The sequence below is a fragment of the Rhinopithecus bieti genome, unplaced genomic scaffold (genome assembly GCF_001698545.2).
Source record: "Rhinopithecus bieti isolate Rb0 unplaced genomic scaffold, ASM169854v2 scaffold_5750, whole genome shotgun sequence".
Classification (NCBI taxonomy): domain Eukaryota; kingdom Metazoa; phylum Chordata; class Mammalia; order Primates; family Cercopithecidae; genus Rhinopithecus; species Rhinopithecus bieti.
In genome coordinates, this window is record NW_016805082.1 from 1,864,769 (window position 1) to 1,891,326 (window position 26,558).

General features: G+C 47.5%; 1 protein-coding gene across 1 annotated transcript in view; it reads right to left on the minus strand.

Annotated features, from left to right (window-relative positions):
• FLI1 (Fli-1 proto-oncogene, ETS transcription factor) overlaps positions 1 to 26,558 on the minus strand; it is a 119,032-nt gene that overhangs the window by 22,724 nt on the left and 69,750 nt on the right. The window contains exons 3-5 of the mRNA XM_017871181.1: positions 21,269 to 21,423; positions 16,550 to 16,753; positions 7,479 to 7,544 (exon numbers count right to left, since the gene is read on the minus strand). Of these exons, the coding sequence (XP_017726670.1) occupies positions 7,479 to 7,544; positions 16,550 to 16,753; positions 21,269 to 21,423 (425 nt within the window). The remainder of the gene's footprint in view (positions 1 to 7,478; positions 7,545 to 16,549; positions 16,754 to 21,268; positions 21,424 to 26,558) is intronic.

Genomic DNA, 26,558 nt, shown 5'->3' on the forward strand with positions numbered 1-26,558 from the left:
ACACACAGCCCACCTCCACACTGAGCACCAGCTTGCACCCTCCCGTACACACACACACACACACACACACAAGGCTGCCCAACGCCCGCCCTCCCAAGGACTGCACCCAGGAGTGCATCAGCTCGATACAGGCTGTGCATATTGCAAGGAACAAAGGTGCCGTACTCGGGAACCCGTTCGCCCGGAGAAATAAGGCAGAGATGTCTTGAGGCATTTTTTGAGTTATGGAAAATTTCAAAGATATATAAAAGTAGAGAGCAGAGTCTAATGAACCCTGAGGCCCCATCACCCTGCTTTAACAATCATGAATTCATGGTCAATCTTATTTCAGCTCCATGCCCACCTACGCTGCTCTCCCTGGCCCAGTTATTTTGATACAAGTCCCTGACTGTCAGCTCCTTCACTGAGCTTCCTGTCTCACAATGAAAGGTCTAACTGCACCCGGTTCTCCAGGTTTCAGAAAGCCATGGTGCATAGGTTCTATCCCAGGCTCTCTTCCTGAAACCCACATCCAACACCCAGGCCTCAGTTATTCCTGCAAGGGCTCACCTGGGCTCCCATCTCCAAAACCCAACTTGAAAACTCACATCCACCCCAGCAAACACACTGGTTTCCTTGGTGCCTTCCTCCTTCCCTTTGCTTCAATATCTATTTCCAGCCCTGCCAGGCTGAATCTTGCTAGAGGTCTCCAGCTTTCATTATGACTTCTAAAATCATAAAGGACATCCATACAGGAGCTAAATGCAGGGGAAATGGAAAGACGTGGTAATATATGTGAATTGCTCTCACTCCAAAGCACAGTAGCTCCTTCCTTACTTAGCTGTATGTCTCTCTGTTTGACTAGAACCTGCTTGAGGGAAGGTGGTGTGCTGTGTTCACCATAGTTTCAGGGCTCAACCTGGTATTCTATGCACAGAAAATTCTCCATAAGAAAGAAATGAATGAATAGAGGAGAGCATCAATCACATAATTTAGGTCTATTCCTGACTAAGGTACCAGGTATCTACAATACCTGCCTACATAGGAATAAATGTATATATTTGTCTTCACTCCCTGTGTGACCATGGCTGGGTCCACACCTTCTCTGGCCTCAGATCTCTTCTGTTCTGTAAGGGATTTGGAAAAGATGTTCAGCTCGAGTATTAATGATTTTCCATCCCTTCATTACACTCAGAGAACTTCTTGCGTGTAGCATACATTGTTGTGTTTTGATTACATGCAGTTTTATATTTCCTTCGTATGTCATAGGTGTGTCTCCCTAAAAAGTTGTGTTTTTGCCTTGTTTTTTGAGACAGAGTCTCACTCTGTCACCCAGTCTGGAGTGCAGCAGCGTGATCTTGGCTCACTGCAACCTCTGCCTCCTGGGTTCAGAAATTCTCCTGCCTCAGCCTCCCTGGTAGCTGGGACTACAGGTGCCCACCATATCTGACTAATTTTTTATTTTTAGTGGAGATAGGGTTTCACCATGTTGGCCAAGCTGGTCTCGAACTTCTGACCTCAGGTGATCTGCCCACCTTGGCCTCCCAAAGTGCAGGGATTATAGGCGTGAGCCACTGCCCCTGGCCCCCTAATAAGTTTTAAAGCAGCTTGGCTAGCTATGTATAGTATCCTTCACAACCCTTGGTACAGTGTCAACATCTGGTAAACCCTCAAAAATATTGTAATTAGCTGCAATAATAATGTTAACTACTATTATAATTTTCACTATAATAAATTAGAATAACAATTTACTATCCTTATAACTTTTATTGAGCACTTATTGGTGTGTCAGACATTGTGCTGATTTATGAGCTTTACATCATCCCTGAAGGGGCACTACAATTATCCTCATTTATACATGAGGAAACTGAGGCAGAAAAGTGTGAGCGCATTGTCCAGGTCACAGTCTGAGTCCAGAGCCTGAGTTTTAATCAGTATGCTGTAATGCTGAAATAGGAGACCAATGCCCGCCTTAGGTAAATTGAGAGCATTAAAGAATCCTTACGATGTTGTCAGATGCTTGAATCAAGTATGCTGAGATAATGATTCCAGAAGCAGCCTAGAGGAAGGACAGAACACAGCAAAGGCCCGAAGTTGAGTCTTGTACTGCTTCATGACCTGGGTGCCTTCTAGGGACTCCTGAAATCTCTCTGTGCCTTGTTTTCATTCTCTACAGAAGGGGGAGAAAAATCCTACCAGCCTTGTCATCCCATGGTGATGGCACCAGAGGGCACGAACGGGGTAATGGAAAGGAACGTGTTTGGCAAACCCTACCGGGCTGCCAAAAAGCTGTTGTTACCATGTGCACAGCTCCTGCCACCTAGGACTCTCCTGGAGAGAAGCCAGGCTCTCATTAACATGGGCTTCAGCACCAACCAGGCATTTCACTCTAAGGGACACAGAAAGGTAGTTTCTCCCCTCTCTTTTCCATACTTAGCATGCAAGCCGACAGACTTTTTATCCATTAGCCAAGGCAACGGCTGGAGATGGCCATTCCGCCTGCAGTGGGGCTGCGGTTTTCTGTTTCTGCGTTCAATGGCAGCCCTGAAAGGCTCCCAGGCTGGGGCTAGAAGCTCAATGCTCCACAGGCCCTTGGCTGGTTGATGAGTTCCAGGAGTTAATAAACAAGGAACTCAATATCCTCTGTCTTTTGGAAAGTCAGAGGTATTTAAACAGATTCAGCATGAGGAACTAAGGAAATGAGGGCTTAGGCATGCAAAGAAGCTCTGAGGAGGAGATGTGCTGATTCTTGCACGCTGCTGGGCCAGCTGAGTGAGCTGGGAAGGCCTCCGGCAGGGTTTGCCCAGAAAAACAAAGTGAAGCTCTGACCTGGGACCAGGGCAGACACACGCACATCTGCAGCCTGGAGGACTGGAGAGAACAAGGTGTGGAAAAGTCAGTAGCCCTGACTCCAGGACTCTAATATGCTTGAAAAGGTCGCTTAACTTCTGCAACCCCAGTGTCCTTCCTATAAAATCACGTTACCAACACCCTATCTACTTTTTAGAGGACTGAATGAGGACATGTCAGAAAGAAATTTCTGAGATGTACTAACGTACAGTTGTCAAAATCAGTAATATCATACATCAATAAAATCAGTCATCAATGACAATGACAAAAAAAACGAATCAGGATCGTACAGTCTCTTCACTTACCTACACCTTTGTCAATATACCAGTAGGGCCTGCTATTCCTTTTCTAGGACAATCTGGGGCCAGACAACTGCGCAGTGCATCTCCAAGAAAATCTGGAGTAGCTCTAACATGGGCCTCATTTCTCTCCAGTTTGTCTCTGTTCTATAAAGCAGGCTTCTCTAGCTCAGCTGCAGCTTGGATTATAGGAATAACGTGGAGAGCTCTAAAACATTTCCAATGTCCAGGAGTCATCGTTGGAGATTCTGAATTAATGCGTCATTTTTTGGCACTTGGGCATCAGTATTTTTCTATTTTAATTTTTGCATTTACAAAATTTTAGCAAAATGTAACATAAAACTTACCATTTTAACCATTTTAAGTGTACAATTTAGTGCCATTAAGTACATTCACAATGCTGTGTGACGATTACCATCATCCATCTTCAGAACCTTTTCATCTTCCCAAATGGAAACTCTTACCCATTAAACACTAACTCCACATTTCCACTCCTTGCCACTCCTGGTAACCACCATCTACCTTCTGGCTCTATAAACTTGACAGTTACCTCCTATGAGTGGGCTTATGCAATATTTGTCCTAGGGTCAGTATTTTAAAAGATCTCCAGGTGATTCTCTGTGCTCTCAGAACTAAGGGCTGATGCCAACCATAAGTTGTGTATCGGTTCATCTTTGGAAAGAGAAGAGTTTAGGGACGAAGTTGGAGCTGATAGTGGGAAAACCGCACGGACAGAAATCAAGTAATGCAAAACATTCACATCTTTGCCCAAGTTACTTTTAGGGTAGGTATTGCTTTTGCAGAAAGGCAGCTGAAAGAGAAAGGCTGTATTTGTCAGAAAGTGAAGGGCTTCTAGTCTAATCCTCTAACCTGGTTTGAGTCCTTGCTCTGCCATTGAGTAGCTGTGTACCCTTCAGTGAGTCACTTAATAGTGCTGAACCCCACTTTCTTTGTCTGCAAAATAGAGATAATAATATCTACTTCAAAGACCCAGTGCAAGGCTCCAAAGCAAAGCATGTGAAGGTGTCTGATATATTCCAAAACCTTTTATAGGTGACAGCTGTGGCTGCTATTGTAAATGGATAACAATAGCTTTTATCCTAATTTATTTTTTAAGGGCATTAGCCTTGATAAACTAAAGGTAGAGCATAACTACGCTAGCTGGATCCAATCCATGTCCATAGAATATTTAATTTAAAGGGGCTTAAAGATTGTTCTAAATTAATTTTTAAAATCTAGTCTTACTTCCTGGGCACAAATAACCCCTAGAGATTGCAGCCATTTTCAAGAGACAAGCTGGAAGGGTGATTATACAATTTTAAAGCAAAAAGCCATTCTAATTTGATAAGTGCTTTGAAGACACATTAATAGACAGCATCTCCTCAATTTCCTTGCTTTGTGCTTGATGCCAGCACCTGCCCTTTGTGGACTGCACCAGTGTGCACTCACACACACACGCGCGCGCGCACACACACACACACACACACAGCTCTGGTGCTCTTGATGAACTCTGGATTTGTTTGGGGCTGTGTGTGTCTTATTCAAAGAAGATGGAGCCAAGGTTGCCTGATGTCTTCTAATAGCTAATAGATAGTGTTTAGAGCAGAGCAGGAGAGCCAGTGAGAGGTGGGGAGGAGGCAGGGAGGGATAGAGGGAGGGCTTGGTTAGCCTTGTCTTGCTAATGTACTTTGTTTTGTGGCTTGATGGGTCGTTCAGACAGATTCAGACCACCTCACAAGGGGAAGGCATAGAGGAGCAAGACAGCTCAAGTGGAGAGCTTTACTGGGGACAAAAGATGCACCTGCAAAGCACAGGCTTAATCGTCTCTAGAGGCCAGGCCCAATGTTGGGAGATAAATGCCGGCACCACCTGAATAAGGTCCTGGCAATGTGCGTTTGCCTGGATACTACAGTTAATTCATTTCAGAAGAGGGGTTGCTACCCAGCAAGAGGGAGCTGCTCCTGCAATAAGCCTGAATGAGCCAGCAGTGTTACAAATATACTCCCTAAACACAAAAGGGCCAAGGAAAGGAAATGCATATAGCAGGTAGACGACAGGGCTGAATAGTAAGACCTGCGGAGGAGGAGGAGGAGGAGGAGGAGGAGGAGGAGGAAGGAGGTGGCTAGCAACACATTTCAATTTGGATAAACCAGTTTCTAAACTAAACCCTATATCTGAAGTCCAGTATCAGAAAATCTTTCATTAGCTCTGCTTCAGAGCCTCACTGGCTAGTTCTGATGTTGGTAGCAGGTTGTAGCCTGAAGTGTTGGAGAAACTTACAAAAATTCAAATTCAGCAGTTCAGAGGTTAGGGCTCCTCCCATCCCTCTCTCCCTCCTTCCTTCCTTCCTTCCTTCCTTCCTTCCTTCCTTCCTTCCTTCCTTCCTTCCTTATAGCCTTGCTTCCTCCCTCCCTATCTTCCTTCCCTTCCCTTCCTTCTCTCTTTCTCTCCCTGCAGTCATTTCCCCCTTCTTTTTTCCTTCCTTCCATTTGTGGATCCCTATCCACAAATGAAATACAACTCAGTATGTGAAAGAAATCAAAGGACAGTGGCCCTTGAGCCCTCGCAATGTGGCTCCTGTCATCTCCCTAGAAGCCAAGAGCTCCAGAGTCAGGGCTGGCCTCTTGCTGACCGAGTTCCTCCCTTCATTTGACAGGAAACTGAGGTTCAGGGTCTGAAGTGATTTTCTCACGGGAAGCCAAAGGTGCCCTGACCTTCAATCTGATGCATTTGCCACTAAAATATATTTTCTGTCTGACAGATATTTGCAACAGCATATTAAAATAGGTCATCAAGTGGAATCTGACTCACAATGTAGAATGAATCCATAGAAATTCAGTTTTCATGACAAAACTCAAGAAATCTGATTTGGAAAGGAAAAACAGTGGCAGAAACAGGACTGGCTCAGGGTGAATAGGAGAGAAGGAAGCACATGAAAAAACACAAATATTTAAAAGTGGATTCATTCTGTTGTATACCTCTTCCACTAAACCTTCTAGCCATTATTCAATTATAAATTGTTAACCGGAAACACAAATTTCTATGTGATCAAAGTTGTAACCTTGGGCAAGACACCCAGCTAGTGTCTTTGGGTCTCTGTTTCCCTCCTACCCCATGCGGATGTTGAGCCAAATGGTCTTTCCTTAGAAGAGCCTTTGTTTCTCTGAAACGTTATGCTATGCTGCGCCATACGTAACTGATCCTGAGAGCTTCTGCCTTTCTTCTATATTATGGGGAAGGTGAGTTAGAGAAAAACTGGGGACAGAGAGCGAGCCAAGGAGGACAGAGTGCCTGCCACACTCTTATTATTTATTCTTCAAGCTCCTATTCAAAAGTCCCCTCCTCTGAGGAATTTTTGCCATGCCATGCAAATATTTTTTCCAGTCTCTCTCTGGTTCCTAATAATTATGCGTTCACATTTTTTTTCTCGTTTAAACCAGGTATCATGAATTACTCACTTGTTTCAATGCCTGAAATCTAACACAGTATCGGAACCATTCCTCACGACGTTTCATAAAGACACTGAGCAATGCTATTGTGACATTTATTAAAATCTTCATTGGCAAAGAGCATTTGCTGAGGCAGTCTTCCTTCTCAACAAAACCAAACCAAACCAGACGAAACCCTTAAGCCACCATTTAAAAAATGTATTGACATTGCTAAAATTTTTTTTGAGACAGAGTCTCACTCTATCGCCCAGGCTGGAATGCAGTGGCGTGATCTCGGCTCATTGCAGCCTCTGCCTCCTGGGTTCAAGCGATTCTCATGTCTCAGCCTACCGAGTAGCTGGCATTACAGGTACCTGCCACCATGCCTGGCTAATTTTTGTATTTTTAGCGGAGATGGGGGTTTTGCCATGTTGGCCAGGCTGGTCTTTGAACTCCTGACCCCAAGTGATCCGCCCACTTTAGCCTCCCAAAGTGCAGGGATTACAGGTGTGAGCCACCATGACCGGCTGCTAAAATTTCTTCGCAAAAAAACCTTTAAGGGTAGACATGCTGGAATCCTTGAAATCCTCATTTCATTATTTTCATCAGAGAAAACTCCCAACTTTCAACTTTGAAAGGAAGAAGCATTCATTTTTTCCTAAACGTAACATGTTTTCCTGCATGGAGTGACAACTTCAAGTTGTATCTTTGTGATATTATTACAAGATACTGTAAAACCTTCTTTACTGTACTTTTGCAACTGGTAGCACAAGTGGCAAAAGTCTTTGGCTTCTCGTCTTTGTATGCTAGGAAAAGTTGAGTGGAACAAGCAAGCTGGTTTTTTGCCACAACCTTAACTGCATGGGACTGTGTCATGTCTGGTTCAGAAGAAAATGTTAAGTGCACAAAAGAACAAACTTACCTTCTTTGACACTCAGTCGTGAGGATTGGTCTGTGTGGGAGGTTGTATTATAGGCCAGCAGTGAACCTGAGAGGCAAAACATAAACAGGTTATCACCCAAATGTTCTTCTGAGACCAAGAGTAGAGATGATATGAGGAGGGAGTGGAAAGGGAAAGAGATGGGGAGAGGGGAAGAGGGACAGAGGACTCCTAGAAAGAAAGGAAAAGCGAATGGAATCCATTTGCATGGAGACAATCATACAGGCCTGTAATAACTTTATGGAGTAAAGAGACAGAATACATTGGAATGAAATGCTCTCTGGGGAAACAAACAGCATGAGCCTGAGCTGCCATATTCGTCGTTCCAAAACGCTCTGGTCTGTGCCGTCTCATGATGGGAACACAGCACTGAGAACCAGTGAACCCGGGTCTGTTCCAGTTGTTATTAACTCACCATGTGACAGTTGGTGAGCGACTTGACATGTTTAGATTTTGATTTTTTTTCTTGAACTAGAGCAGAGGTTGGCAGACTTCTATCAAAAGGACAGAGTAAATATTTTGGCTTTATAGGCTAACTACAGTCTCTGTTGCACAGTCTTCTTAGTTTTTATTGTTTTGTACATGGGCCACTTTTGGCCAGATTTGGCCTGCAGCTTATAGTTTGCCATGGCCTGGAGGAGAAGCTAGTATCACTCCTTCCTGCTGTGGTATCCTTTGGGTTTACATACATATGAGTCCTTTCCCAGGTAAGGGTAAAGTGCACGGGTATCTGTTACTGGTGGAGGGGGCGCTGGGAGTTGGGAAGGAGGTGAGTGGTAGTATTCCAATAGGAACTTTTGCTTCCCTTCACCTATGTCTAAGAGCACGCACTGAACCTGAGGAGTCATGCGCTGAATTTTCTGTAATCTCAGAATGCTGATATCCAATCTTTAAAAATTCAACTTCAATGCATACCTCTTCTATACCCAGAACTTCGAAAGAATAATTTGTTGTTGTTGCATGTAAAACATATTCTCCCTTCTTTCCTAAAACTAGATTTGTTCCTCTGTTTAAAGTGAATTCAAGGTTGTAATTTATGAAATTTAGGCATTTTTGCCATTCTCTTTGAGACTCTCCTAGGGAAATCTTAAAGAGCCCTCGAAACTAGGGCTGGGATCTGCTTTTACAAAACATACCATAAGCTCAACACATGTGTTCGAGGCTAAGCAAATTCTTCTAAACAACCCTTCTCCCTGCTCCCTGTGGCCGAGTGGACGGGCTTGGGTGCCAGGGGTGGGAATGGGCTGTCAGACACTCCTATTTTTAGTCTCCAGTCATGGAAGGGATGCAGAAATGGAGCTGCCGCCTCACCCAGCTGTGGGCGTTTGGTTGTGTGCCTCAGAGAAAATGTGTGCACTACCCAAGCCAGATGATGAGGAAGTAATTTATTTATTTATTTTTGAAATGGAGTTTCGCTCGTTGCCCAGGCTGGAGTGCAATGGCACGATCTCAGCTCACTGCAACCTCCGCCTACCAGGTTCAAGCGATTCTCCTGCCTCAGCTTCCCCAGTAGCTGGGATTACAGGCATGCGCCACCACGCTCGGCTAATTTTGTATTTTTAGTGGAGATGGGGTTTCTCCATGTTGGTCAGGCTGGTCTTGAAATCCTGACCTCAGGTGATCTGCCTGCCTTGGCCTCCCAAAGTGCTGGGATTACAGGTGTGAGCCACTGCACCCGGCCAAGGAAGAGAATTTTATAAGAATTGTCCAACTGCCTAGAACATGACTGTTAGTTCTAGCTCTGCAGCAGCTCCAGACAAAACAAGAAGGGGATGATGGGGTGGTATTGAGCCCTCTGTATGCCAAAGTGTGGCTATGTGGATGCCATTTTAGAAATGAGATGGTCACATGAATGTAACATTCAAGAGCCAGCTACATTTGGTTATTCCATTTTCAAGAATATCAATGACAAAGTAAGGCTGGGACAAGTTCCTGTTAATAGTCATGAAGCAAAAAATGATGTTTTGGGCAAAGATGGACCACATACTTGACAGTAGTAATAGTGTATTTTTACTGTATCTTTTAAATGTTTAGATGTACAAATACTTGCCATTGTGCTACAGTTGCCTACCATATTCAGTACAATAACATGCTATACAGGTTAGTAAGCTAGGAGCCACAGGCTGTAGCATACAGCCTCAGTGTGTAGTAGGCTATGCCATGTGGGTTTGTGTAAATACGTTTTGTGATATTCACATGAAGATGAGCTATCCCCATCATGAAGCAAAGCATGACTGCATGTTTATTAAGCAAATGAGAGTTTAAAATTAGACCTGCGTCTTATCACTGACTAGCTTTGTGCTCTCCATTGATTTCTCTCATCTCTCTGAGCCACCAGTTTCTCATCTGCAAAACGGGTGAATACCACTTAATGGCATTGTGAAGATTAAATCAAATAATGCATGTAATGTGCTCAGAATGGACCTTGGTTCCTAAGTGCTCCATAAATGCTAGCGATGATCATTAGTATTTTTACATCCTTTCTCCCACAGATGTCACAATTACATACAATAGTTATACAATAGTTCTCTTTATACATGCGTTTACTGAACATTAGTCTTGTCCTCTGATTAAAGTTATGAATGGGTTCTGCTGCAATAAGAAATAATCCGGCACGACTGGAAGGAAGTGAAGAAATGGAACCAAACGTTCCGAGGGAATACAAAGAAATCCCAGAAGCAGGACCAAGAATGCTTGCCTCTCTGTCCCTGGTGTTCTCTCCCTCAGGCTGAAACCTCACTGCTGGAGCAAATACAGAAAACTGATGGTCTCGGAGGAGCAAACTGCCTGAGTCATTAGTGCAGATGTAGCCGAAAGCACGAACCTTAGATAAACCACAGTTATTACATTTCCCCCTTGGTGCAAGTTCTTCTTCGGGCACACGTGAATTCCACAGGAAACTCCCAGAAAGCCAAGAGAAAGGGTCATTTGACCTCTCCAAAGCTTGCATGAAATACATATTTCATGGCAACCTAGGAAGAGGATTTTGCCCTAAAGACTGTTCTTGGTTCAAGTTTCACTCCTAGAAGGAGAGGCTGCCTTCCCCGAGCAGGGGCTGGTTGGGGGCATCTGGCCTCTCACCCAGGGGACCCAGATTCCCTCCTCTTCTCCGATTTCTACTTCATCAGTTCCCCAGGCTCTGTTTTCTTAAGGAACTTGTTCCGATGCAGGCAGGTCCTCCTGGAGCCCGGCCTCCCTCTCTGCGGCTTTGGACTGCTTTCTCTTGCTCTCGAGGCTCTTTCTGGCCTGACACTGCCACAGGCCTGTGCTGCTGAGCTCCCCGTCCTTCCTGATACCAGCACCTCAGGGTAAACAGGCCACGATGAAGCGGGGGGATGCAATGCGCTCCCAGAACATGCACAGTGTGCCAGACGCTTTCCATCTATTCTCTTACTTAATCCTTGCGTAAGCCACGCAGAGCCAGCATTCCCTTATTTCTTTTTACAGATGAGAGGAGCAACAGTCAGTGAAGTCATATCATTTTCCGAGGATCACACAGTCAGAGACTGCAGGAGGCAGGACCCCCATCCTGGTCTGTCCACAAAACCTGTCCTCAGTCCGACAGACCCCACCGCCTCCAGACTAAATCGTAGAAACAGGCAAAACTCACCTATGGGGCAGGGAGGCAGGGTGGTGGTTAGTTTTGGGGAGGAAGTGGTCGTGGGGTGGAGAGAGGGTACAGGGGGCTGAAATTCTACTCCTTGACCTGGGAGGTGCTTATGTGAGTGAGTGGATTCACCTCACGATAACGCCTCAAGTAGCGCACTTAATGATTTTTGCACTTCTGTGTTATACTTCAGTTCAAACTGAAGTACAAGATTTGCCTACTTGGTTATTTGTAAGTTTCTGTATGTGTGTTTGTATGTACATATTTGCATATGGATGTGTATGCATGTACGTATATCTATTTATTGGGGCATTTTTGCTCTAAAAAGCATAAGTAGTTCCTGCTGAGAATAGAATGGCCTTCCCAAACTGCAAGCATGGGGAAAAGATCATTTTCCATTCTATGTTTGAGTCCATCTGGTGCGAGAGACAGTACCTGGATCTGAAAGGAGAGGGGAGTGAGCAGTGTGAGGCTTTGCAGGTGTGGGGTAGAACCCCAACAATCACGGTTTCTGCTGCTTCACATTCCCCCAACCTAACCTGCTTTTCATCGGGGACACCTGGGCCAGGGGACACAAGAGTCCCAGTGCCAAAGCCTTTGTCTCCTGCCTCACTGTGACCACAGAATTCACCAGTGCCCCCTCACAGCCAGCCTATTGAATCCAGGTCTCCCTTTTCTCTGGGCTGCACTGCTACATCAATAGCTCTGGCTGAGGGTGCCGGAGCGGGAGGGTGTAAGGCTCCGGGCTCTTTAAACAACAATCCTGGCTGACTACTGAGTCCAGGGAAACCTGACCTTTTGTTCAGCTGGAATTCCGTTCTCCTTCACCGGTCAAACCCCGGCCTGGAAGTGATAAGATTGCACCAGCTTAATTGCCCAGACTCAAAACCTCTGCCCGACCATCTGAGGCTGCAGGTAGAAAGACCACAAAACGCAAAATGTGTTTTCCATTAAAGTTTAAATTAAAAATGGGAATCAAGATAGGCACCTTTTCTGTGGTCTCCCCGTCGCACAGTATATTTCATTCTTTTGAAAAGCCACTGTTTGAAGACGCAGTTTCTTAGTATTTTTTCCAGGTCAGACCCAGATAGACATACAAAACCAACTTGTTTGTAAAATTTGAAAAAGGCTCTTTTTCTTCCTGCCTCCCCTCCTCCCCAGCAGCCTCGGGGCTCCCAGACATGCGCAAACTCCCCCCAGCGGCCCTGCGCCTGAACTGCCGGCCCCGCGCCCTCCGGTTCTTGGAGGTCCGTCCCCGCCTTGGCAGGAGAAGGGAGAAATCTCGTTCCCGCAGCTGCTGCTGCGAAGGCTCCTCTGCCACAGCGGGTGTGTCTGGGAGAGATACTGGTGGGGCCGACAGTCCGGCCAAGAGAAGGACAAAGTTAGCGTGGTGATAGCTTTGGCTTAATCGGCCTTCTTCCAGGAGGCCACAGGAAAGTTTTTGGAAAGCATTTATCTCTTGGTCCAAATGACAACAGAAAATGCCGTGGGGGAAGTGCCCGGGCTGTCCACGTGGAAGGCCGGGAGTGAGGCTGCCTTGCCTGTGTGGCGCAGGCTGGCCTGCTGTCTCCAGGGCCGGGGGGACGTCGGCAGCGCAAGGCCAAGGACTGGGACTCCAGACGCCTGAGTCTTAGACACCAGGTGCTCTCTCAACTGGCTGGACGCCTTTGAACCAACTTCTGAAGCTGTCTGGGCCTCAGTGGTTTCAGCTTTAAAATGGGTGCTGTAGATAGTCGTCCACAAGGGGGCAACCTTTGTTTCTTTGAAGACAGAGCCTCCCTCTGTCGCCCAGGCCAGAATGCAGTGGTGCGATCTCAGCTCACTGCAGCCTCCCAGTCCCGGATACAAGCGATTCTCCTGCCTTAGCTTCCCGAGTAGCTGAGATTACAGGAGCCCACCACCACGGCTGGCTGATTTTTGTATGTTTAGTAGAGACCAGGTTTCACCACGTTGGCCAGGCTGGTCTCAAACTCCTGGCCTCAGGTGATCCACCCACCTCGGCCTCCCAAAGTGCTGGGATTGACAGGTGTAAACCCTGGAGTTTCCCAGGACCCATGGGAATGACTGCAAGGACCGTGGCCACCCCATCATCATAGTCCTCCTTGCATTTCCTGTGACCGGGGATGGGGGGGTGGAGGGTGGGGGGCGTGCAACACAGCTCCTCTGGCACAGCTGACACACCCAGGTGTGAAGAACAAACACCTCCCTAGCATGCCTGGCCATCAGACAGGGTCTGTAGGGGCTTAGGAAACTGCTATTTCTTCTCCACCCTGGAAAATATGTTTGCATTTAAAATGTAAACGTCTAGCTCCCCTCCCAGACCACCAGAATAAATAGTCAAGCACCTTTTGTGAAAATGTAAATTTGATGCCAAAGTTTCTTATCCTATGAAGTTTTCCTTTTTCTAGACTTTCTACTAAAACCCAGAAAGATTAGATCAGAGAAGTGCCACCAACTTGGAGTCTACTGACTTCCAACCAGCCACAGGCTCAGGTCCCCAGTTCTGCTCTATCAGCTTTCCTTCACCCGGCAGCACTTCCTCCACCGGCGTGAAGGATCTCAGCTATTTTCCTTCCATCTCTTGCTAAGGTGGAAATATCTGAGCCCCACCTTCCTCTCCAACAAAAGGACAAGATGACAAAGCACAAAGAATCAGCACCCTCTCCTCTTGCCTTGACTCATGGCCTCAAACTCTCCACAAGCACTGGCCTTCCTCCTAAGCACAAAACATCCACTGGAAGTCAGTCTGGAAAAACAATAAAGTGTTTGAAGGCTTTAAAAGGGTTTAAAGTGCTGGTTGTCACTGGGAGTTCCCAGCAATCCAGAGCAGAGACAGAGCAGACACGATCGCCAGCACATGGCCTCCTGCAGGCGCTTAGCAGCCAGCCACCACCTCACGCTATAGGGTCCCCAAGGCTGGAACCCCAAGGTAGACACCAATTAAAAAGCAGCATGAATCTAAAAGCCTTTTCCCTGACAGTGGATCATTTTAAGTCTAGGTTCCTCAAAAGTATATTTCAATACTTTGTTGGGGCAAGTTTTTGTTTTTTTTAATTTAACACAACTATTTTAATTTTTTGCTTTCGCAGGCAGACATGGCTTTTCTATCAGTGCACAGACCACTTTATAATGAGCTTTTCCACCCAACATTGTATCCTAAGCACTTCTCATGGTGTTTCCCGATAATCATTTTAACGGCAGAACAACTACTTCCCACCGTGTGGATGTGCTGCTGTTAGCCACCATCTTAAACTCTGGATATCCACTCTGCATGTTCAAATGTCTTCAGTATACAAGCTGGATTCCACCTCGTCTCCGCTCTGGAAATATGCTCCACTAATAAGTCCCTTTTGGAAACCTAACATTTTTATTGATTTGGGGGCATTTTCTGTCTATAAACATTCTTAAAAGAAAGAAGCGATTCACTTTTTCTTGCCATGCTATATCCCCCAAAATGCCATCCTCTGCACCTCCACTTCAACCTTGTTATCTGCTCTTCTCCAATAGAAGGTCTCTCTACCAGTGACCACCTTCTCGGGCATTTGTCTCACTTCAGCATCTGTGCTTCCATGGTTTGGTGGCAGGAAATACTAGGGGGACTTGGGCTGTTTATGGACTGGTTAGGGCCCGGGGGTCATATGGCATGAATGGGCTTTCCCCACGTGGAGAGAATGCCTTGAACATTCTACCAACGAGGGCATCCACCAAGGAGTCTCAAAGCACTGGACCATTTAACTAACAGTTCAGAGCATGCTGTCTATGCTACTGTTGTCCTCTCTACTCTTGCACATGAAAGAAAGGGCTCAGGGTTCCTGCGAACTCCTGCTGGAATCAGGTTGCTTTGCTGGTCTCTCCTTCTCTTGCTTCACCTCCATGCACCCACCCTGGCCTGCCTAGATCACTGTGGGACTCTGTTCAAAGATCCTTATTTTTAAAAATTCCGCAAACAGTTAAAAGCCGAAAATATGAATTAGAAAATGCTAATTATCCAAAGCTCTGAAAAACTGGGTGGAAAATTGTCCCCGTGTTTGAAATTGTTTCTTGGGCTGACCTCATGTTACAGCAAGACTCAGACATGAGGTAATTGCTCTGGGCCTAACATATACTGCATCATCTACTTTCTCGCACTGGTTACCAGACGCCTCAGAAAGGTGACCAGAGAGCACAGAGGCACCAGTGGAAACTTCCAAAGGCATTTTTTTGATTTTTCATTTCTCCAGCCAGCACATGTTGCCCCTGCCCCATGAGGAACACTGCAGCTGAAGGGGACAGTGGATTCCAAAGACGGGGAGTTAAAGGTCCACCGAATGATGGAGAGCAAACAGAGCTCACCAACCCAGAGCCAGCCAGTCCAGGAAAAGCAGGTCCCAGAGGTGCTGTCTAAGGATCTCAACTTGTGAAGGGGGCTTAAAATCATCAATCCCCTGCCCAAAGCCAAACTCCTGCAAGACTCCCAGCTACCTTGGCCATTCACAACAAATAGCATCTCAAGGCTGCCCTGTCTGTCTTTGCACAGGGCTGTTAGAATGCTCTTACATAGTGCGAGCCCATACCTGTGTTCCTGTCATCCTAGCACCATCTTTTCGGGCCCCAGGACAATCCTTCCATACTTAGGGGTAGCACTGATATACCACCTGGCCTGGATTTCCAGCAAAGTGTTAAGGCTGAGGTTACCAGTGGGACTAAAATAATTCCATTCTTTTGCTCTGTGTATATTTCATATCAAATGAAATTCGTATCAGAATGATGGGCACTTGGTGCTAGATGGGCACTTGGTATTAGAGTACCTCATATTAGATAAATCTCAAACTGCCCGCTTGCTTTCTTAAGCTCACCCTTTCCAAAGCTCTTTTCCTTCTCTTAGCTGTACCGGAAGAAAGTCTCCAGATCCTAACACACCTGCAGCTTTGACTGCTCTTCCTTATCAAGGAAGTGTGCAGATAGCAGCCCTGTCAAATGGGGTTAGGGAGTTCCAGAGTATCCCAAGATTAAGAGGAAGCTAATATGTAAATTATTTTCAAAACCTTAAATCCAAAAGCCTTGAATCTAGAGTTGCCTGGAGGAATTTTAAATAATCACTTAGGAGAACACCAGCCAGGGCACCACCCATCTCTATCTATTTTCAAACTGGAATCGTTTCTGGAAAGGCAGTCTCACGGGAAGAGTGTAACCAGCCTCTGGCAGACGCCCTCCAGGTCACAGCTCTCTATTTTTCTCCGTTCCTCGTTTTACTTCCTTTGACACTTCAGGATTGGGTCTGCCCCTCGCAGGGTCTATAGGAGCCCACGTGACCTTGGCAGTGCTACAGGCCCCACAGTGCTGCTCCCGCAGCATCTGCCCAACATGAACGGGCAGCACTGACTTCCTTTCCCTGGGTTGGCTCCATGGGAAACGAGCAGGCCTTGCCAAGCTTCCTCCCAGCCCCGGGCGCTTGGGTGGCACTTACTTTCCCTGAGGTAACTGAGGTGTGACAACAGCACTTCCGTGTTGTAGAGGGTGGTGGCGCGGAGGAAGTCCTCCTTGTTCATTTTACACAGTTCCTTGCCATCCATGTTCTGGAAAAAGGATGTGTCGATCTCCATCAAGCCGTACTCCTTTATGGCCCATTCCAGCCACTGCCTCACATGCTCCTGTGTCCACAGTGTAGGGTCTGCAGAGGAGAAGATGTTATTAGCAAGGGCTGCAGGTAGGTAGAGGCTCCCTGAAAGCCTAGGCATCCTCCCTCAACCCTTGTCCCTCTTTCTCTCCCTTCTCTCTCTCTGGGAAAGCTCCCTTCCAGATGGTCCCCCTGGAACACCCATCTGGCTCCATGGCATCTGGCGCTGCCTGAACCACTTAGCACTCCAGGGAGGTGCTTAGCTGCCTCGCTACGTAGCCTGACAGAGCACTCTTTAAAGTTTTGGAGAGCAGTTGAAACCTTTGCCTGAGAAATGGTGGCATCAAAATGAAAATAAACATAATTTCACAGACCCCAGGACCAATGGCTCTGGAAAGGGGAACCATCTGTATTTTAAGAATATTAGTGATTTCATGAAAGAACACGGATCCCTCAGATGGCCACAGAAAAGAAACAGGGAGAGAGGCTTTTACTGCAATTCCATCTGTGCAGTTGAAAACCCAGTGGTGTTAGTCCTGAACAGAAACCCAATCTAGATTTTCTCCTTTTGAGCACAGCTGTGTTGAAATTTCTACCAGGACATCCCCAAAACATTTTTTAGATGTTTAAATACCCAAAGATGAGAGATGGCATCGGGGAGAACCTTTTAGCTCTTGAGTGAACACAGGTAAGGTAACCACTGAGGCCATCTCTGTGGTAGGACACTCATACCTCCTTCTCCTTCTCAATGTGTGTGTGTGTGTGTGTCTGTGTGTGTGTGTCTGCGTGTGTGTGTCTGTGTGTGTGTGTTGGGGATGTTGCACTTTCAGCACAAGTGATGAGTTCCAGCAGGTTCACAGTAGGCAGAACTCTTTTATCACTTATCACAGTCTGAAACCCATCTCTTCACTTGGCAACCAATTGTTAGTAGGTCCAAGAAACACCTTAAATATCCTCATCATAGAATAAAACGACATGACGCTTGCCTTCAAGAAATACTCATTCCCATGAACCGGTAGGCAAGCACACCACTACTAAGCAATGGATTGTGTGGCGGTGGTTTGAGGACTCATAAGCGGAAGGGAATCGTGAAAATTTGGAGAGTCATGGAAGACTTCCTGGAGGAGGAGAGACTCGGCATTTTATTGTGAGTCAGCCATCAGCCTCCGGCTTCTAATGAGCCTGTTTGATTTAACATATTTATTAGGCAGGAATATCTGTGCTATCCCTCAACCAACTCACCCTCTCATTCTACAGTGTCTGTGAAGGCTCTTGGCAAAGCTGGGAACCAGGATTGAATGACTAGGAGTGGACGTGGGGAAAGAAGCAAGGCTCACACTTCACAGCTGGGCAGCCAGAGGCAAGTTTCCCAGCACTTTTACACAAGCATGTGCCAGCTGGCCTTGGGCTCTCCATCCCACCTTGGTTTTATGGGTGAGAATCTGGGTGAAAGGGCCCTAGTCTGCTTTGCAAAGTGCCCAGGCCCTGCCCATGCATGAGAGTTGCGGCTGTATTGTGCTGGAGGTGGAGGAGCTAGCAAAGGGGAAGAGTTAGGAGAGTTTGGGTTCACAGGTCACAGCCTGCTGCTGAATGTCATTCCAACAACCTAATGCCCCGTGAGCAGTGACGGTTCAGATGGTGGGTGCTACATGCCACCGGCTCCGTGAGCCCTATTTGTACTTACCAAGGAATTCTTTTAATATCCCCATTTTACAGACGAATTGTGGAGTCTTAAAAGGTTAAGTCATTTGCCCAAAGCCCCATCTCTGGTAAGTATCTGGGCTGGGGTTCCAATAGAAACCATCACAGGACTTCACTAAGTTGAAGAGGTGGGTCCCCCGCAAAGCCCCTTTCCTCTTCTCACCATCCCGCTTTACCTCGCCTGTGAGTTACACTGCTCTGATGCCACAAAGCAGAGCCCCTCTAAAGCGTCATTCTGCAAGTATGTATTCCTCTCTCTCAGATACATTTCTTGCTCTTTTACTCTCCAGAAGCAATTAGGCAAGGATCATTGGCAAATGGAAATAATTTTGCACCTTTTCAGAATTCTAGAGAAACATATCCTAGGGGAAGTTGGATTATGTAGCATATTATTTCATTCTTCGCTTCTCCCGGTTCCTCACTTTTAGTATCCAAGGCCTCAAGTTCAATTTTACGCCATATATTTTATTTATTTTATTATTTCCTCCCTTGCTTTGGGCTCTGCAACAATGTTATTTCTCTCCCTCTACAGCACAATGAATTATAAATCTTCAACTCTGGATCATGCTAAACTCTTCCAAATGTTATTTCCTGGATGATTTAGTCCTAGTTTCTTCCCATCTGAACATGGAGCTAGTGATTAACTAGGCCCTACATTTATACTTGTCTTTAAATCCCACCATAAATTCAATCAGTTATTCCACTAATATTTTATTGCCTTGATTTGTGGACTTGCCCAAATGAGACTTCTCCTCATGTCCACAGCCTGGCCTGGAGGAAGCCAAAATGTGTGACGATCTAAAAGACCTAGCTGGAGCTAAAATAAAGAAGTAAATCCATAGCCTGAGAATTCATTACATGAAGTGCTTTGAAAATCATTTGACATGAATTTGTGCTATTTTCACCATCACTGCTATAGGTAACTTGGCTCACTGAAGCCTGAGCTTTTGCTATTCCTTTCGAAAGCATTTCAACACTGACTGAAGGTCTGGAGGGCTGACGTAGCAGTCCGGCCACTTCTGCCCATTTCCCAGATTCCTTCCCAAAAATGACCACCAAAATGAGATGGTGCCAAAGGTTGGTTCAAAGACAATCTCAGATCCCCCAACCCTTCAGTCCCACAAGCTTTCCCTCCCAGGCTGGGAGCTGTTTGGCTGAAGCAGGGGAGTTTGAAACCGTTTGAGTGAAGACCCAGCGAGGCTCAGCTTTGCTTTGGGGTGTACAAAGAGATTCCCACCTGTGAGTTCTGATACGGTTTCATTGTTTGCTTTCGGTGAGGAGGGAGACGACACACCTGGGCTAAACATCACTAGCTGGTCTCCTGTGACAGGTGGTTTAAGTAATGCCATGGAGATAAAGCAATTTGCATGGTGCCTGGCACCTAGAAAGCACTCACTAAATGGAAGTGATTCTTCCTCTTCCTTTGTTAGGTCAGATGCTTGTGAAAGAGCAAGCTTAGAATTGCTGTAGGAGTCGTTTCTAAGTCCTAAAGGGTACGGAGAAATTCCTGTAGGCCCCACCCCTCTCCTGCCTCACTCTTGCTCACACCTTCTTGAATGTGGCCCAGAGCACAGGGAGGCAGCTGTAATCCCGGGGTACAGTGAGATGCAACTTCCCAGGAGAAACAAACACCGTGGGCCAAGGCAGGAGGCGTCCCTTAAAACTTCTGCCTTTAGACCTACAAGCAGATGCCTTCGGGCTGCCTCAAAGAGATGTCTAACCTTTGACTTCAGATGCAACTACATTTACACTTTTACAAATGGAAGGAGTTTTGCCTCTCTGGTAAAGTTATTTTGGTAAGATCAGATTTAGTCTCTGCCCTGTAATCCACTTTGCTTAAGATTTGGACGTCCTTGCTCCTTCTACCTGGCACCAGTTCTACACGTGGCAGTTTTTAAACACCCTGTTTGTGCAGGCGGCTGAGCTTGCTGGTGCTAGCTGGGGTGGAGTGTCCAGCCAATGGACTGAAGGCCTGAACAATGATTTTATTTTCTGGGACCAACAGCACCAATACCTAGGGAAAAGAAGCTATTTTACCTGATGATATAACTTGTGGCACACATGTTAAGGCGCTCCATTAGTTAAATATAGTTCTTTCTATTTTAAAACTGAAAGAACTGGCTGCAATTTTGGAAAGGTAGAACCCGGCAGATGCCGGGAAGTACAAGCCTGGAGGGAAGGACAGGCCTCTGCAGCTGCCCTCCTCACAGACAGGGATGCCCACATCCAGAGCTCACGGGATTCCTTTGGGTGGAGGCGGCTTTGCCTCTGCTTTCTGAGTAGCCCATCCTTGAGGACCAGGCCGTTGATGTAGAGTTTGTGATGTGGTCTGCTTAAGGGTGGAGCTTCTAGCATCCACACATCAGGTGACATCTGGGATACTGCCTTAGGGGGCAGCTAGGAAGTAAGGTAAAATGTGTGGCCTTTTTTTTTTTTGAGACAGAGTCTCACTCCATCACCCAGGCTGGAGTGCAGTGGTGCGATCTTGGCTCCCTGTAACCTCTGCCTTCCTGGTTAAAGCGAGTCTCCTGCCTCAGCCTCCTGAGTAGCTGGGATTACAGGCGTCCACTACCATGCCTGGCTAATTTTTTTTTTTTTTTTTTTTTTTTTTTTTTTTTTAATAGAGATGAGGTTTCATCATGTTGGCTAGGCTGGTCTGGTCTTGAACTCCTGACAAGTGATTCACCCGTCTCAGCCTCTCAAAGTGCTGGGATTAGAGGCGTGAGCCACCACTCCTGGCCCGTGTGCAGCTTTCTCCATTTTGCAATTCCATAGGGAATAGAGTAATCAGATAAAGGTTTAGATGCTCCCTGCCCCGAAGAGAGTGGGGAAGTGAATGGCGCCCAGGCAGCCTGGTTCCCGAATTACCTGCAGGGACGATGACTCTCCTCTCATTGGTGGTCATGTTGGGAGGAGGGGGGCCATTCTTCTCGTCCATATAGCTGTTGTAGTTCATGGGGTTGGACTCGCCTCCACCCACCAGCTTGCTGCATTTGCTCACGCTGCAGTCCACCGGAGACTCCCTACAGTGAGAAGAGACAAAGCCCAGGGGCGGTCAGCACTGACAGGGCAGCTCGCCCCAGCCTCCGAATCATAAGCCCCAGGGCTCCGATGACGACCATGGAGCCATTGCCCAGCCGCAGTTGGTGCCGTGACGATGATGATGCCCTCTGTCTATCCTCCATGCTGCCACCAGAGTTTCCTTCAAATCCCAGCCCAGTCCTATAATTACAGTACGTAAAAACTTCTGGCAGCGCCTTAGTGCCCTCAGACCAAGGTCTGAGCTTCTTTGTGTGGCATCGCAGCCCTCCCTGTCTGACTGCAGCTTACATTTTTAGCCTCACTGCCAGGCAACCTAGTCCATGCTCCCAGACGCGCCTTCCCCACAGTCCCCCAGCACTTGGTGCCCGCCTTGGTTATAAGGACTTGTCACACTGCCTGATTCTTAGCTTGGCCTGTGCCTCCTGACTGCTGAGTTCTTGAGAGGATGGTCATCACTCTTTGTTTAACCCTAATATTCTTACATAGGAGGTGAGCAGCAAATGCTTTCTCAGTGAGTGATTTCTATTGTACCTAGAGAAGTTTAATGCATTTCTCATACACTGTTATATTCGAATTTCCCAATAAACCCCCAAGATAGGCACAGCAAGGGTTACTGTCTCCTTTTCATGGTTAATGAAATCGAGACAGGGCTGTCTGGCTCAGAGTCACACAGCTAGTCAAGGTGGAAACAGGACTCAGGTCTTCTGTGTTAAGCTTCACTATCAAGCACACATGCAAAAGAGCTGGTTGCTACTTGGAGAAGGAATGGAATCCAGGAACTTCCACCTGATGGAGAGGTGGTGGCCCTGTGGCATTTTGCAGCCCTGACCCCAAGCTCACCATGGAGCAGTATGGACATTCACAAGGGAGAAAGCAGATCATCCAACTTAGCCTAGAACTATAGAACTTGATCAGCACCTGGTATTTTGCAGCACTGGTGATTGGACAGCTGTCTGGAGGGGTGACGTCCCACCCATGGCCACCTGGTGTCCTAAAGCAGGCTGGCAAACACAGTCTGCATGCCCCCCAGCCCAGCATCACACACCTCCAGCATACTTGGGGGAGGTGCCACTCTGTCACACCCAGTGCCCGCTGCTCAGCCACTCCAGCAGCAGCAGGACCAACGGAGATGATGGGAAGGCCAAGGAGAAGCTGTAACCGCCGTTATACTGAGCAGGAAGCATCGGTTCTGGCAGCCTGGGAGACAGCCAGTTCTCTCAAAAGCTCCAAACCAGGCCTTCAGACCAAGGAGTTCAGATAAGGTTCAGATTACAGCTTTCCAACTCTAGGCCGCATAACCTCTCCGGACGTTCCAAAGGCCTGGCCACTGTTCTCCATCCCCTGCCAGGGGCAGGAATGGACCACAGAGAGGCCTTGAGGAGCAGGGCCATGCCAGATAGGGACCCACCCATCCCACAAGCAGGGACGGCAGTCACTAACCCGGGAGAAGGGAGATCAGCCCAGGGCTTCCTGAGACCCAGGCAGGGCGGGGAGGCCTGAGCACATTCAATAAAGAAAATTAAATGAATTTGTTTCTTAATCTGAAAGGAAAAAAATATTGAAGATCACTTATCATAGCTGGGAGATAAATGCTCCACTGAGATATTAGAAGTCAGATGGTAATTTTTTCCTGATGTCTTATAGAGGGAACATGGGCTGAAAATGAAAATAAGATGTATAACTCACACATGTTAGAATTTAAGGTTTTACTATTCGCCTACTGTTTTTCCAGGCAGAGAACCAAGAACCAGCCGTCAGAGTCCCAGAATGCTGAAGGTTTAACATCCCCATGGCAGTGGAGGGGAGGCAGTAGCACATCAGGGCTTTTCACCAGCGTTTGGCCTTTTGGCTTCGGCTGCGGAAGGTCCTGGCCTGAGATGAAGCAGTCCCAGTCAGACCCTGGTGCCTGCATCTGAGCTGAGCTCCGGCTGGAGTGCACTGGGTCGCCTCACCCGCCCTGGGGCTAACTGCAGGCACACACTCCCACACATGCATGCACATGTGCACACACACTCCAACACAGAACACATGTGCACAAAACTCCACCCACATGCATGCACACACGTCAATAGAGAACACATGTGCACACAGATGCATACTTCCATGCATGCACACACTTCAACACACATGCACAGACATGCACTGTACACATTCCAACACGGAACACACATACTTCACCACATGGAAGCACACATTTCAACACAGAGAACGTGCACACACACACGTACACTTCATCTGCACACACACGCATAGCTATTGCACACACATGCATACACATTACACACACACACACTCACACGCACGGCCTGGCAGCCTTTCCCTGCATCCTTGTCAGTTGTGAAACAGTCCACGTGCTGCAGAAGTTTGAAGGATTCAGTTGGCCGGCAACCAAGTAGCAAGGTTTTCACTGGCGGGCGGCCTCTGTGGGAGAGGTGGCTCCACACTGCATGCTCTTCCCTTGGAGGACGCCCAGAGCAAGAGGGCAGAGGGCCCGGGCAGGGGTCTTTTGGGAAGGAGAACGACAGCAGGGGGCAGGGGATGGTGGGACAGGAGGGCACACTCCACGGGCTCCTCCCCTTTGTGGACGGTGGAGAGACGATTTTTGGAAAAATTCTCTTCCACGTCAGCCGGGCCCCTGGGGATTTCTGAGTTAAAAACTGACCTCTTGCTGTGCAGAGAAGTCAGCACCTCAGGACTCACTGAAACGGAATGAGCCTTTAGGGTTATGGCCATGTACAGTAGGCACAGGTGGCAGGGCTGGTCCCAGGTGCCAGGGATGGAGGAAAATAAATGTGAAAAGCTGAAAGAAACATTTCCCCAAACCTGCCTAACATATGACCTTGTAAGGAGAGGAGCCATGGACACCTAGACGAAGGGAAAGTGGACGCAGAGGAGGAGGGGGGCTCTCTTGCTGGGGTGGCCGCGGTCACTCATTCCCTGAGCAGAACCTCCTCATTCACTGACCCATAGACGTTCTCCCAGTTCCGCTTCCCTCCTCCTCTCTCCCTCCCCCCGGCCCTGTGCACACACCTGCTCCCCAGCTGGACAGGTGATCACTTTGGCCCCTCGCCTGCTAGGGTGTTTCTCCTCTGGAAAAAGGCCCTGTCCTCGGTGCCAGGCTTCTGCACTAGGACCTGTAGGCCGGTGTCCTTAGGGAGAAGGGCTGGCACCATCCTGGTTCCCCACACTTGCCCAGCTGGCCCTCCTCCCACTGCTCAGGGAGAGAAAGAAGGAAAGCCATACCTCGCAAGCTCGCCTGCCAGACCTCTCTCCATTCTTGCAGCTCCCAAGCACCGTGCCTCCTCCAGCCAGCGCAAGCCCTGCGTGCGGCCATGGGGCTCCACGGCTGCCACTCAGGGTGGGTACAGGTGAAGCCCAGCATAAAAGGCTGCTCTTTAATGAGGCAGCTGGTGCCTGTGAAGAGGGCTTGATGAAAACAAGCGGGAGGGGGAGCGCGGGACGAGGTTTTGCCATTCAGCCTGCCTGCACTGCTGCTAATTTGTATTAAGACCTGCATTTACAGCTAGCATGGGGCTGGGGCCCCCTGGCAGCTGATAGCACTGGGACAGGTGACAAGAGAGCCTAGGGCTGCCACAATAGAGCAGGGAGGTGGCGGTGGCCCCAAGGGTGTAATAACTCAGCACATCTCCATCTCAGGGCAACAGAGGCCACAGCAAAGCTGCCGAGGGCAGGGTCGCCCTTGTCCTTCATTTCCACCGCTGGTCATAGCTCTTTACTCCTCGAGTTCTGTTTGTGTGTGTTCTGTGAACGTTGCTACTGGTTTCCAAAAAACTTTTGCAATCTGTTAGGCAATTTAAAACAAGGTGTGAAATCTTGGGTGTTTGGATGAAGGGAGATTTCAAAGACTTCTCCCGAAGATTACCTCTTTAGACTATAAAAAGATCTTCTCTCCCTTCCTAGTCAACTCAGAGCAACTGAACTTGGGCATATCATCAGACCTGCAAATCTGAGCCCAGGCTCACTGTCAAAGGATACCTGATGTTCACACAGCCAAAGTGAGACCTCAAGGGCTACCTAAGTCACATGGTTGCATTAGGACCCGTGGCATGTGATTCCTGCGTAGTATGCACCCTGTGCAAAAACTAAACAATCTGTATTGCCTTTAGGATATCTGTAGGACATAGATGTGACTCTTTTGTTTTTGAAAAGGAGATGCAATAACTTAAAAGCAAATTGCAAGAAAAGAAAAAGCATCACCCATGATAAAGCCATCGCCCTAATCCACTAGCTGTTTTCATCTCCATACACAGTAGATGCTGCGAACTTTTCCAGGATCCTGTGTATGCCTCCCCCGCCAGGTTATGTGTGACATGTCTCATACTGCAAGGTTCAGAACACAGGAGTTTAGAAAGGGGCCTCACAGCCAGAGAGGCACAAGTTCCATGGAACAGGGGCTGATCCTTCTCTGTGTGGAATGTGAGTCTCTAGCTGTCCAGGGCATCCAGACCCTGGGGGCCAGGCCAGGGAGTGTCAAGACAGGTTAGCGCTGAACTCTGGTCCTGATCGCCAGGCTCACAAGGCAAGTCTTGCATTTCCCTCTATAAACTGATATTCTTTTCTTCACGGGATGTTTTCCCCAATCCCTGTGGTTGAGACAGGATGCAGCTGAGAGTTATTTGCAGACCACAGCTTGGATCAAGTTGCTGAAGTCTACATGCGAAAGAGAACCTATGGGCCATACCGTTTCAAGGCAGCCCAACCTAACAGAGTCAACCACAACAGGAAGATATGAAGGAAGAGAGCACGAAACTCCCTCAACATGGGAAAGCCACCTGTCTGAGATCCTCAGACCTCAGTCTCTGCACTTGACTCTGTGCCCCTGGGCCAGAGGGTTTGTTATTGGGGTGAAAAGCAAGTGGGCATGGTAGCTTCAGGCGCACCGCACACCTCCTTCCCACCAGAGACACAAATGCCAATGGGTCTCCAGTGAGCATGAAGATATAACTCAGAAGCCCATGCTGTCAAGGAACACAGAAAAAATGCACTGTGAATCACAGAACAGTCCAGAACACTGTGGCCCAGGACTGTCCAATAGAAGTAGAATGGGAACCACATGTGCGAGATACATAATTTTTTTTTTTTTTTTTTTTTTTTT